A 13,875-nucleotide genomic window follows, 5' to 3' on the forward strand; every position below is an offset into this window, starting at 1 on the left:
AACTCCGTCTTACCAATTTTCTTGTACTATAGTCTATATATTTTTGGTGATCCAAAATTCTGACGTTATTTTTGCTCATATTTTTCGTGAACGTCAGTCAAGACATTATCTATGGGCCATTTGACCCTGATGGCCAAAATGATCTATTTTGAAGGTCAAACGAGTTTTATAGTAGTTAGACCCCTGTTTTACCAATTTTCGTGTGCTTCGTCCACAATTTTTTTGGTGATTAAGAATTTTGATGTCTTTTTTGCCCAAATTTTTGTGGACATTTGTTAAGACGTTAGTTATGAAGCCAGTTGGTCATGACAGCCAAAATGATCCATTTAAGTTCAAATAAGCCCCGGAGCAGGTAAATCCTACATTTTGCCAATTTTTGTATGGTATATATAATCCATGGATTTTGGTGATCTAGAATTACGACGTCTTTTTTGCCCAAATTTTTGTGGACGTCTGTTTAGATGTTAGTTATCGAGCCAGTTGACCCTGATGGTCAAAATGGTGCATTATCAAGGTCAAATGAGCCCCAAATTAGGTAAATCCTATTTTGTCAATTTTCGTGTATAATAGTCCACAGGTTTTTGGTGATTCGAAATTTCAATGTCATTTTTGCCCAAATTTTTTGTGGAGGTCCGTTAAGACGTTATCTACGGAACCAGTTGGCCCCAACGGCAAAAACTGCCCATTTTGAATATCAAATGATCTCCGCAGCAGGTAACCCCCTTATTTTATCGATTTTTGTGTGCTATAATACATGATTTTTTTTTGTCATCCAGAATTTCGATATCTTTTTTGCCTAAATTTTTTGTGGATGTCTGTTAAGACGTTAGTTATGGAGCTAGTTGACCCTGACGTCTAAAACGACCTATTTTGAAAGTCAAACGAGCTCCGGAGCAGGTAAACCCCTCATTTTACCGATTTTCGTGTGCTATAGTTCATGAAATTTTGGTGATCCAGAATTACGACGTCCGTTTTGCCCAAATTTTATGTGGGTGTCCGTTAAGACGTTAGCTATGGAGCCAGTTGACCCTGATAGCCAAAACGACTCATTTTCAAGGTCAAACTAACCAGAAGCAGGTAAAGCCCATTTTGCCCATTTTCGTGGACGTTGTTAAGATGTTACCTATGGAGCTAATTATAGTTTTAATTATTAAAATTGAATTCTAGAAATACCGAACCAAGTATCGAATGTCCATCCTAAAAATCCCGTGTCATATCATATGTTCACTTACCATATCATAGCTAATTGATCTAACTGAATTCACCATGAACTCAAATTTGAAACTTTGACTATTTATTTAGTTTTAGGGTGTGTTCGGTATAGAAAGTATTCGCAATTAAATAAAAAGAAAAATTATTTAAATTTTGAAATTTAAAATAATCAAATAAATTTGAATTCTTAAAAGTGAATTCCATATAATATCAAAATGCGAAATATAATCGTAGAATATTTTAGGATATTTTCAAAATAAATGAAATATCACATAAGAAACTTAAAAAAAAAAAAAAAGAGGGTACAGTTGGTCAGTTGAGTGTGTTAGTTTGTTCCATTAAGTACTTGGGAGTGCAATTTCGCGCCTCTTTTAGTTAAAAGTGAAAACTCTCAGGTAAATTTTCCTTTTCTTCTCCAGTTCTCATTGTAAATTCGCTTTCGATGCAATTGAACTTCGATTTTTATAAGTATATTTTGTTCAGATAACTGTCTGATCATAATTTGGTAGCAACAATACTCTCTTGTTGAGCAAGGAAATCATACATTACGTCGATTTTTGCTACTGTGACTGTCTTGCTATGTTATAAATCCTTGGATTTAAGCATTTGATGTGATTCCTCTGTACTTTTTACTGAGCAATTTTAGTCTATGTGAAAGTTTTTTCCTTGTTTGATTTTGGTGTTTAAGTCTTCGGATTTTGATTCATTTCTATCTGTATCATATGCATTTAGTTGTTGATGTGAATTTGGACATGCTTTGTTGGATTTATATGTGAGGTCTCGTTCGTACTTATTGTTTTGACTGTTTAATTCCTGTGCTTTGTCTAGCTTGATTGTAGTAGTAGCTCGATTTTTCATTTTACAGTTCCTGATGATTTAGTTCTGTCCATATGGATTTTTCAGGATGTGGGAAAAGAAACGAACCTTTAGAAATCTGCCAAGAGATCAACTAGGCGGTGTTATATTTGGGTGTACCAATGATACAATAAGAGAGTGTCTCGAAAAGCAACTAGTAGGTCAGATATTCGGCCCTAATATATTGTCCTTCGATAAAAAAAAAATTAGGACAATGGCTCGTTGTTAATTATATACATTTTAAAATGTTTGACAGGTTTGCCTAGCGCACACTTTATATATGTGAAAAATGTAAATCCTGGTTTGCCAGTGTTCTTGTTCAACTACAACGATAAGAAGCTCCACGGAATCTTTGAGGCTGCAAGCTCTGGTCAAATGCAAATCAATCCATATGCTTGGAAAAAAGATGGTGATGAAAGAACACGATTTCCTGCACAGGTTTCATAGCATTGTTTTCTTTTTGGCTTTATCTGCTTATGTTGATGCATGCCTTGTTGGCAAAAGATATGAACGGCTACTCGAATAAGATGTTAACAGAGAGAAACTTGATCTTTTTCTATTACTTCAGAAGACAACGCTAAAAGTCTGTAAATAGAACTTGGAAAGAAACAAACCTACAGATTATTCTAGTAAACAGGAAACATAACTAAAAGTACTGCCACTAACAGCATTATATTTTTGAATCAGTCAACGAACACGTTGGTGTTATATTATAGAAAGGATTATTATACTAAAACTTCACTTTTTCTTTTGAAGGTTCAGATACGTGTCCGTCTGCATTGTGTACCACTGCCAGAAGATATGTTTAGACCAATAATTAAGGATAACTATTTTGAGCAGCATCATTTCTGGTTTGAGCTAGATCTTACTCAATCTAGTAAATTGATCTCACAACTTTCATCTCTTGCATATGCTCCGAGTAGCACCACACATTATTCAGCACTCCGGAGAAGTATAATCCAAACTTCACCTGCAAATAACAAGATAGTAGAAAATAGATGTTCTGAACCACAAAACTTGAAAAATAAGCCATCCAGTTCCATTGATTCTCAAGCTGCATTGGATGAGAAGAATTTTATATATATGAAACTTAAAGAAATAGCTCTTAATCGTGAACGCTCAGCGCTCTCCAGAAACAGGCATGCAGAGGAAAACACCAATGAAAGGATAAGTTATAATGATGTAAGCATTGATCAAGCAGGTTTTGTGGAACCACAGCCTCCTGGAGAAGAGAAGAATGAAGAAGGCGATTGTGACTTGGCTGGTTATCCTCCTTTTGTAGCTCAGGTTCATCATCTTCTTGTAATACGTGCAAATTTTCGTCAACCATTTTTTCTCTAGATGTTCTTATATGACTTCAATATCTCTGTTGTTGCAGCTGCTGAAAGAAGTGAAAGAACTGAATGCGTTTAAGGAACAGCACACCCAAAAAGTGACTGGCCTGGAGAAGAAGCTGGTAAACCTTATCTCTGTATAATCTTGGTCGTATGGTGACATATATATTCTATGCTAAAACCACTTAAGGAGCTTGAGATTCTGCTTCTTCTTTTAAAGTAGATGAAATCATGATAATAAGCTATAGATTTTCAAGATGATATACCAAAAAAATGCTAGTATGATTGCTAAAAAAGGAAATAATAAGATCACTATCATATAATTTCGGATATGTAACCTGACAGGGAAAAGTATTATTGAACATTAGTTGCTATTTACTATACAAAGAGTTGAACATCAGTGATAGTTGATAATGGTATTCTTACGCCGATTTCAAGGATTTCAATAATTATCCCCTTTTTAATTTCCTTGTCTTCACATGGAATTCAGGCTAATGCACAAGAAGAAATTAACCTGCTAAAAGGTAGATGTTTGATGTTGGAGTCCATAAATCCTACTTGTACACATGATAGTGAAAATGTGGTTGAGTCAGATGATATATTGCGTGATGAGTCAATCATCCTAGCTGGAGGATCAGATGGTAATAACTGGCTATCGGCCTTGGACTTGTACTCACTTTTGAGTGATGTTTTAAAGCCACTTAAACCAATGACTTCATTTTGGTCGTATTTTGCAATAGCAAATCTGAGTAGAGAAGTTTATGTATTTGGTGGAAAATTTGAGAAATTGTGGGACGATACAGGTAATGCCAGTAGTCCCTGCCTTCACATACCTTCCTCCCCCTTTCTCTTTAGTTGCTGATACTAATGCCACTCGATTCTTGTGAAGTTGCATCGTATAACCCAGCCAATGATATGTGGACTCTGCATCCTCATTTGAAAAAGAGAAACAATAACTTATCTGGAGCTACTTTGAAGGACAAGATATTTACAATGGGTGGTGGAAATGGGACTGAATACTTTGCACAAGTTGAAATGCATGATCCTCAAGTAGGTCGATGGATTCCTTCACGATCCATGTGGCAGAAGGTTAATTATATTCCTTGCTTATACTTCGATAGTGATATTTTGAAAGGGACAAAAAGCATATGAACAACTTTAGACTTACTTGTTCAAAGTGCTCATATTATCTCCTCTGACATGATTGTCTACCATTCATGCAGCAATTTTCTCATGCAGCAACAGAACTCAATGGTGCATTATATGCTGTTGGTGGATTTGATGGAGACAAATATTTGGCGTAAGTTATTACTAAATTGCTGTTTTCTAATTTCTTTATAGTGTATGCCCCAAATGAGCTTGACATTTGGGCTTCATTATCTGAGAAATGAGAGTTGCTTGTAGTTTTCCAAACCGCGGTCTTTTTTAGTGCTAAAGTTGTTCTGATAGAAATCTGCAACTTCTTTTATTTCATTGAATCGGAAGAGTAGTTGAGTCTTGTTTTTCAGTTTTCTGCTGTGTTTCTCCTGTAGCATATTTCTTACTATCACCTCAGGACTGCTGAAAGGTTTGACCCCAGACAACATGCTTGGACAAAAATTGAGAGTATGAGCACAAAAAGACCATCTCACGCGTTGGTTCCTTTGGGGGGAAAGTTGTATGTTGGCCTCTTCTTGCTTCTTTGGATTCTATATCTTTGGTCCTGTGTTATGTCTTCGAGAGTAGGAGATGTGTATTGTCTGAAGAATCACTTGGGGGGGGGGGGGGAGGGGCGAGGGAGGAATGGTCCATGACCTGTCCCATTTTTCTTCTTGTTATTCACTTTTTCATGGTTGCTCTTTAGATATGCACTTGGTGGCTCTGATGGGTCTCAAATGATGTCAAGCATTGAGATATATGATCCCCATCAGGGAACATGGATGATTGGGGAACCAATGAACTACTCAAGGGGTTATGTGACTGCTGCTGCTCTAAAGGAATCCATTTATGTCATTGGAGGGGCTCAATCTGATAATGAAGTACTAGACACGGGTACATAATATTATTTATATTATTGTCTTGCTATGTGTAGCTTCCATTACATATGTGGTTCCATTTATCAATACTCCTCTTTGTGATTGCAGATTGAATGTTCCAAGGAAGGCACAGGTTAGGAAAAGGTGCTTGTCCTCTGCTATAGTTTTGGAGGAAGATTGAAATCTGCATTCTTAAGTACTCAAGCTCTCTCTTCTTATGGGCACCCTTTGTTCAATATCTGTTGTTTTGCTCTAATGAATAGACTAACAAATATCTGTTGTTTTGCTCTAATGAATAGACTTAATGCTTGAAAGCATTTTAAACATTCCGTGAACTTTTCTTTGTATAAGAAAACAGAAAATGGTCAAGCTTATAGTCAATGCATGGTATAGCTTTGTAGTAGTACTGTCCCTGCCGCATCTTTCTGAGGCAAAACTTGTTCACAATACTTTATTGTTTTTTCATCAGTAAACTTGTTGTCTATCATAAAATCAGGGTATGGCATTGAGTTTTAGGAGGTTTTTGATGATCATTTCTATCTGCTTATAATCACAGAACATCAAACGTAAAAAAGCTCCCAAAATGTTGAACGATATATATGTACCATTGTATCAATGCTGATTTTAGAAACTCGGAGTTTGCATGAGCCATCGTGGTGTCATGAACCTTGATGAAAAGATCTAAATTGGTGTCTCTCTTCACAACACAACATACAAATAGACACATATAGACATGATTTTGAACTCTGAACATAAGGTGTCTAGTAGTAAACTACTGTAATGAAATACGGTTAAAGATACATCATAGAACTTGATACATATAAATGATACATTCGGTAGTGATAATATTTATGTATCAATTACATTTATATTGAACATGATAAACACTAATTGAAAATTCAACAAAATTAGGGTTTTGTACCGATAAAGTAAATATGAACATGATACATTGCATAACAACGAAAGCTATTTTAACAGTGATGTATTAGATCAGTTATAACACTAACAAACAATGTTATCAAAAATGAGTCCCAAGGCGAGTCTCATGGGGCATACCAAAAACGCTCTGGAGCCTAAATTAAAAACGTAGATCCATAAGGTGTAAGTCCTAAAATTTGAGGCATAAGTTCTGGTGTAAGAACGTACGTCCGGGTGTTTTTTAATTTATTTTTTAATTGGTTTTGCTTTAAATCATATTTCTATTATTGGTGTAATATATTTCTCAAATAATTATTATAATATTATTTTCTTCATTATTGATTATAAATACTTATCTCAAATAAAAATCATAAATCATTGAAAGATTTACTTTTGCTTATTTTATTAGTAATAAAACTATAAAATTGAATATACATGAGGCTACGCCCGTAGATCCATGGGACTTACGCCCCGTGTCTCGAGGCTTACGCTTCGCCCCACACGGTATAAAACGCCTCGCCTCACACCCCTACTTTTAAAACACTGCTAACAAATTCTAATTTAATGTATCATAAAGTTGAAACAAAGACATTAGACATAAATTTATGAATCAAAATCAACTAGGTACATTAAAAATATGAGCCTTGGATAGCGTGGTGTTGAAACAAAGGCATTATACATTAAATTGTGAATCAAAATCAATTAGATATATTGAAAATATAAACCTTGGGTAGAGAAGATTGTTTAGTAACATATTCTACTTTCCTTTTTTTTTTTTAAAAAAAAAAAATTCTTTGTCGATGGGTAATTTAGAACTTGCAATGCATCCTTCATCGGTTTTGAATCACAAACACAAAGGATGAGATCTTCCGTTTGTGAATTTTATTGGGTAAGAACAATATCAAACGATGGACCAGAACCCATATGTATGTAAAAAACAAAAAATTGGAAAAAATCAACAATGTGATCTGTTGAGAGCAAAAAAGAGAAGTGATGAAGAAATCCTTCTACACTTTCTCCTTTCCTCTGTATCAACTCACGTAACTTTTTCTTTCAACTTTCTACAATGACGTCAACCATGAATGTTGACCCAAAATCCTTACCGGAGTCATCAACAACTCGACCTTTATTCCTTTAATTTTTGAAGGTTCTTTCAACAGTCATTTGTTTTTCCTTTTTCTTAATTTTATGTCATTACATTCTTTGCATTTAAGAGTTCAAGATACATTTTTCTTATCTACTTCTCATGTATATTCACTATATTAATGAAGCTATAACTTTTCGTTGTCGTAAGACAAAAACTGATTAATCTCTTTTCTTCCGTTTCTTTTGCTTCGTGTTGCTCGACAATGCTTTCTGAAGATCGTCCCTGGACCTACATACTTATCATATATATAAAGAACAAGGAAGAACAAAAATATTTAACGTGATTCTGATCTAAATGATAGTGTGTCCACCAAAGAACAATTGCACCAATATTTATTTCACTCTACAAAGAATACAAATGAAATACTACAAGAGAGAGAACACAAATGCCTTAGAAGGTGAGAGGACAAGTGAGAGGGTGTTTTGAAAATAAATTAAGAGCTATCGATTTATAGGAATGAATTCATCCTATTGATGTCATCCATGGCATCACTATGAGTCAAAAATGTCAAGGTTAAAAATATGAAACTATTTTATGGTTTGCTTAAATTTCCCCTACCAAGATACTATCTTTGACTTTTATTTTGTACTAATTATCTTCCTAGCAAATATTTATGTTAATTCATCTTCCATTTAGTTTGATCCCACAAGAACCAAACCAACTCTTTCAATCTCCACCTTAGTTTGTGTTTCAAGCATGCGTATAAACAACTCTGGCCAAAACTTCTATGCTTACTGGCAATCCCTTTGTAAGAAACAAGAAGAATCAAACCTTTGTTGAAGATACCAGCTCCACCTAGCAGTTGTTCTCTTAGATTTGCATCAATTGATGCATACTCCCGCCAAGTCCTTGTAGTGTACAAACTTGGCAAGCGGGACTATTTTGATCAACATGTATGCAACGTTATCGTCTGTGGTAACCATCTCAACCTTGATAGCTCCCTCTTCTACAACATCTCGAATAAATAGAATCTGATATCAATGTATTTGGTGCGCTCATGAAATCTTTGATTTTTAATCAAATGAATAACAATTTGACTATCGCATCTTAGAATTGATTCAAGCTGAACCGAATTCAATTCTGCCACCAAACCTTTAAACCAGATAGCTTTTTTCACTGCTTCCATTGCTGCCATATATTCTGCCTCTGTTGTAGACAAAGCGATAATCGACTGTAAAGTCAATTTCCAACTAACGTCACTGCCAACGAGAGTAAAGATGTATCCAGTTGTGGACCTCCTTCGATCAAGATATCCTGCATAGTCAGAATCTACATAACTGAGAATTGAAATACCTTCACTTATCCGGAAGGTTAGGCCAACATTAGGATCTTCTTTGAGATATCTCAATATCCATTTGACAGCTTTCCAGTGCCTTTTTCCTGGATTTTCCATGTACATGCTTACCACACTTACAGATTGGGCAATATTTGGACGTGTGCACACCATAGTATATATTGTGCTACCTACTGCGCTCACATAAGGAACCTTTGACATGTGCTCCGCTTCATCCATAGATTGAGGCTTTTGTAACACTGAAAGGTTGAAATGAGGAGCCAATGGTGTACTTACAGGCTTGCTCATATGCATATTTAATCTCTCACGAACGTTTTCGATGTACCTCTTTTGAGAAAGATGTACAACACCATTTTCTCTTGAAATCTCCATTCCAAAAATTTTCTTTGCAACTCCCAAATCCTTCATGTCAAATTCCTTGTTCAACAGTTTCTTTAAAATATTTATCTCTGTGATGTTGTTAGCAGCAATAAACATATCATCAACATACAACAATAGATAAAACATAAAATTACTAGACATCTTCTTGTGATACACACAACTATCAAATGCACTCCTCAAAAATCCATGTGTAGTTATGAATGCATCAAATCTCTTGTATCATTGTCTAGGGGATCGCTTCAAACCATACAAAGATTTCTTCGGTTAGCATACATGGTCTTCTTTTCCTTCAGCTAGGAAACCTTCAGGCTGATCCATATAGATTGTCTTTTCTAGATCACCATGTTAGAAAGCAGTTTTGACATCAAGATGTTAAAGCTCTAATTTATATTGTGCAACCAATACTTGTAGCACGCGAATTGAGCTATGTTTCACGACTGGAGAGAAAAATTCCTTTAGGCTGCTCGTTGTTCTCGTTTCTTGATAACTCCACAGAAACTTTACGAGGATCAAGTATAAAGGATTCATCAAAGATAACATCTATACTAACTACAAATTTGAGTAAAGACAAACACCAAAGTTTGTACCCTTTTGCTCCATCTACATACCCAACGAATATGGCATTTTCAGCCCTTGGTTCAAGATCTCCTTCATTAACATGATAATAAGTTGGACACCTAAATATTTGCAAGTATGAATAGTTAGAGAGTTCAACTAACCAGACGTCATTTGGAGTCTTAAAGTCAACCGCTGATGCTGGAGATCGATTGTCAATATGAGAAGCAGTATGAACTGCTTTAACCCAAAATACTTTGGACATCTTGGCTTGTAAGAGCATACAACGAGCCTTCTTAAGAAGAGTTATGTTCATTCTCTCGGCAACTCCATTATGTTGTGGTGTGTTCCTTACCGTCTTATTTCTTGCAATCTCATGAACCTTGCAGAAATCGTTGAACTCTTCACTGCAAAACTCCAAGCCATTATCTGTGAGAAGATACTTGATTTTTCTCTCTATTTGATTTTCAACCAAAATCTTCCACTCTTTAATGCTTCAAAAACATCACCTTTTGTCTTCAGGAAATACACCCAAACCTTTTGTGAAAAATCATCAATGAATGTGAGAAGATACCTTTTTCCTCCTTTCGATGGAAGCTTAGAGGGCGCCCATAAATCTGAATGGATGTAGTCTAGCACCCTTCCCGTCTTGTGCTTGCCGGCGCTGAAACTGACTTTTTTTTGCTTTCCTAAGATTTAAGCGTGTTGATCTTCTCACCATTCAAAAGGTTGCAGTTGCTCAACATCTCCAATCCTCGTGCACTCATATGGCCTAGTCTCATGTGCCATAATTTTGCCTTGTCATCATTAGATAATTGCACTGTAGATGCATTTACAGAGCCAATAATGGTACTCCCCGCAAGTGTGTAAAGGTCATCCTCCAGCTTGGCCTTCAACATGACTAGAGAACCTTTAGTCACTTTCATAGTTCCTCTTTCACTCATGTACTTATAGTCTTGTTTATCCAAAGTACCAGGGAGATCAAATTCTTTTTCAGATCAAGAACATGACGGACTTCTGTAATGGTTCTCACGATTCCATCATGGCAACGAACATGAACTGAACCAACGCCAACTGTTTTACAAGTTGCATTTATTGCCCATTAATACAGTTCCTCTAATTGTTTCATAGTTGCGGAACCAATCTTTTCGGAATGTCATATGCAGAGTACAACCAGAGTCTAAGATCCATTTGTTGCCATATACTCTATTATTGCATGATGTTGTTAGTACATAATCATCATCATTATCATGTACATTCTTAACAATGGATGCGCTCGCCTTTTCTTTGGACTTCAACATAAGACAATCTCGTTCAAAGTGCCCCTTCTTTTGACAGCCCCAACACTCTGCATTTTTTTTGTTCATATAAGACTTTGATATGTACTTAGATTTCTCCTTCCTTGTTGGCTAGTACGACCTCTTACAAAGAGTCTACTAGCTTCGTCACTTTTGTCTCCTTCAAAATGCATCTGCACGTCACAAGAGTTAAGTGTTTGTCGGACTTGCTTAAGTTTGATAGGTTGTTTGCTATACATCATTGAATTCTCAATATCACGATATTTTGAAGTCAATGAAAATAGCAAATAACATGCAAGCGTCTCCTCGTCCTATTCAATTCCAGCAGTTTGTAAGTCCATCACAAGTTTATTGAACGCATCTAGATGTTCTTGCAACAAAGTACCTGAATCCATCTTAAATGTATGAAGGCAACGTTGTAACAATATTCTTGTTGTAACTGACTGGTCCTCGTAAATCCCTTCTAGCTTTTCCCATAACTTCTTGGCCGTCTCTCGATACTTATACTCACTTCACAGAGTACTTTACGTGCAAGGGACCTGTTGAATGCCTTGAATTGGACCCGTTACAACAGAAAGGACGGGGGTCTTAATTATCTGTCAATTCTGTATGTTGGGACCAAGCATGTTAGGGCGTAGCTTAGCACTATATATAGACGCTATGGCAAACCCTATTCTGTATTCTGTTTTTGCCTCTCCATAATAAAACTGTTCCCTTTCTTCCCGTGGACGTAGCCAATTTATTGGTGAACCACGTAAATCTGTTGTCTTGTTTTTCACGTTTATATTTTCTCGTATTATCTCGAATTTCGCACAACAGGACCGTTGGATTACACTTAATGCATCTCTTTCAATATTCTCCTTGTCGGAATTCGATATCTTATTGGGGTATTTTTCGTCAATAGCATGGATTGAACCTTTCCTCCCCAGTAATGTCATCATCTGAATTTTCTAGATATTGAAGTTGTTGCACCCACTAAATTTATCAATTTCAAACTTCATGGAACTCATTTTAACTTGTTCTTCCTTTTTTACTACAATGTATTTGGAATTACAGAAAACTAAAGTAATCATTTTCTAATGTGGAAGTTTAGACTGTGCTGCAACCACAAAGCATACTCAGACAAAACCTTGGCTCTGATACGAATTCTTAGCAGAAATGTGAAACTAAAGAACAAGGAAGAACAACAATATTTAATGTGGTTCGGATCAAAATGATCCTACATCCACCAAAGAACAATTGCACCAATATTTATTTCACTCTACAAAGAATACAAGTGAAATACTACAAGAGAGAGAAAACAAATGTCTTAGAAGGTGAGAAGACAAGTGAGAGGATGTTTTGAAAATTAATTAAGAGCTACCTATTTATAGAAATGAATTCATCCTAATGATGTCATCCATGACATTACTATGTGTTAAAAATATCAAGGTTAAAAATATGAAACCATTTTATGGTTGCCTAAATTTCACCTACCAAGAGAGACTATCAATGACTTTTATTTTGTACTAGTTATCTTCCTACCAAATATTCATGTGTATTCATCTCCCATTTAGTTTGATTCCACAAGAACCAAACCAATTTTTTCCTATATAAAAAGGTTATAAAAATAATTTAGAAATCGATAATTGATGAACTGAAAAGAAAGAAATGGCTGAAGAAGAACCACCTCTTCAAGAACTTGTAATTGGTGAACTGGAAAAGAAAAAATTTGAAATTCAAAAATGAAGTTTTTAAGATAGTTGGAAAGCCTCCAAGTCAAAAATTGAATTACGAAAATGTCTTATAATGTCATAATATTGATGAACAAAAATGTAAATACACATTAATTGTTAATAAATATTATCATATACTATTGAACACTATTCTTATATATTTATGGATAAAAATATAAATACATAATAACAATAATAATATTCTAAAATGGAAAATCCATAAATTACTTCAAGTTTTCGAAATTTAAAACACAACTTATGACATGAATGAATATAAATACAATGAATATTTGTATTATTAAATTATAGAAGAAAATCAAAAGTTTTGCAATATTTAAAACAAACTCTTCAGATATTCCTACCGTGTAAAACTATAGAAAAGTTCAATGAATTTTATTCTTAAATAATTTTAAATGCTAAGTAATAGCTACAATTAACATTGTTATAAAACTTTTGATTTCCTTCCATCATAATTAACATAAATTAATGATGAATTTTTATCTTTTATAAATGAACATTTAGCATATAACTAATTCTCTCTACTTGGATAAAAAAAATATAATATATCGTAGGTAATAAACTTACCAGGTATGTAATAAAATTTAGTCTTTCATGTTTAAATATGAGTCATTTAGTTATTATTTCTAAAAAGAATTATTGTGTTCTTTATTATTTCTCAAGCTTTTGGTATCTCAGTAATACTCAATAGTGTAGCAATCTTTATCATCTTTTTATTTAGCTATCTTTATCATCTATTGATTTTGAATCTCTAATATATAATTATAAGTCCTATTAGACTAAGAACATTTTATCTTCACAAATTTTACCTCGCCTTCTATCCAACCCAAGATCAAATGCATGCAACAACTATTGTCTCCTTTATAATTGTTCAATGATTTAGTGATATGACATTATTTTGTTTTATTCCAACTACATTATAATCAAAGTCTTCACATTTTATGGATAATAAATTTGTCAAAAAACTAACTTATAATTAATTGTTCTTGCGAAGGATTAGTATGGATTACATGTGCAACACACATATCGAGAACGAATTAGTATTATTATAAGTGAAAAACTCCTAACCTCAAAGTTGAATGACCATTTTCCTCTTATCTTACCCCTATAATAAATTAAATATCAATATCTAT

At 34.5% G+C, this 13,875-nt stretch overlaps 1 protein-coding gene across 2 annotated transcripts; it reads left to right on the forward strand.

Moving 5' to 3' along the window:
- Positions 1 to 1,475: 1,475 nt before the first annotated feature.
- Positions 1,476 to 5,813, forward strand: LOC101267571 (uncharacterized). Of its 2 annotated transcripts, XM_069290436.1 has the most exons (11): positions 1,476 to 1,823; positions 2,116 to 2,228; positions 2,324 to 2,505; positions 2,824 to 3,354; positions 3,446 to 3,523; positions 3,892 to 4,042; positions 4,142 to 4,204; positions 4,291 to 4,490; positions 4,625 to 4,701; positions 5,245 to 5,432; positions 5,525 to 5,813. In XM_069290436.1, coding segments are annotated over exons 1-11 (1,590 nt in total). In that variant the 5' UTR covers positions 1,476 to 1,821; the 3' UTR covers positions 5,530 to 5,813. The 2 variants fall into 2 exon arrangements, with proteins under 2 accessions (XP_069146537.1, XP_069146536.1); XM_069290435.1 differs by having other exon boundaries at positions 1,479 to 1,823; positions 3,892 to 4,204.
- Positions 5,814 to 13,875: the final 8,062 nt, after the last annotated feature.

This window comes from Solanum lycopersicum, chromosome 10, assembly GCF_036512215.1.
Source record: "Solanum lycopersicum chromosome 10, SLM_r2.1".
Classification (NCBI taxonomy): domain Eukaryota; kingdom Viridiplantae; phylum Streptophyta; class Magnoliopsida; order Solanales; family Solanaceae; genus Solanum; species Solanum lycopersicum.

Excerpts from the sequence above, each read along its gene's own strand:
- LOC101267571 (XM_069290435.1), top strand. Across the intron at positions 3,355-3,445 it reads ATCCTCCTTTTGTAGCTCAG|CTGCTGAAAGAAGTGAAAGA; the intron begins GTTCATCATCTT and ends CTGTTGTTGCAG. Across the intron at positions 4,205-4,290 it reads GAAATTGTGGGACGATACAG|TTGCATCGTATAACCCAGCC; the intron begins GTAATGCCAGTA and ends ATTCTTGTGAAG.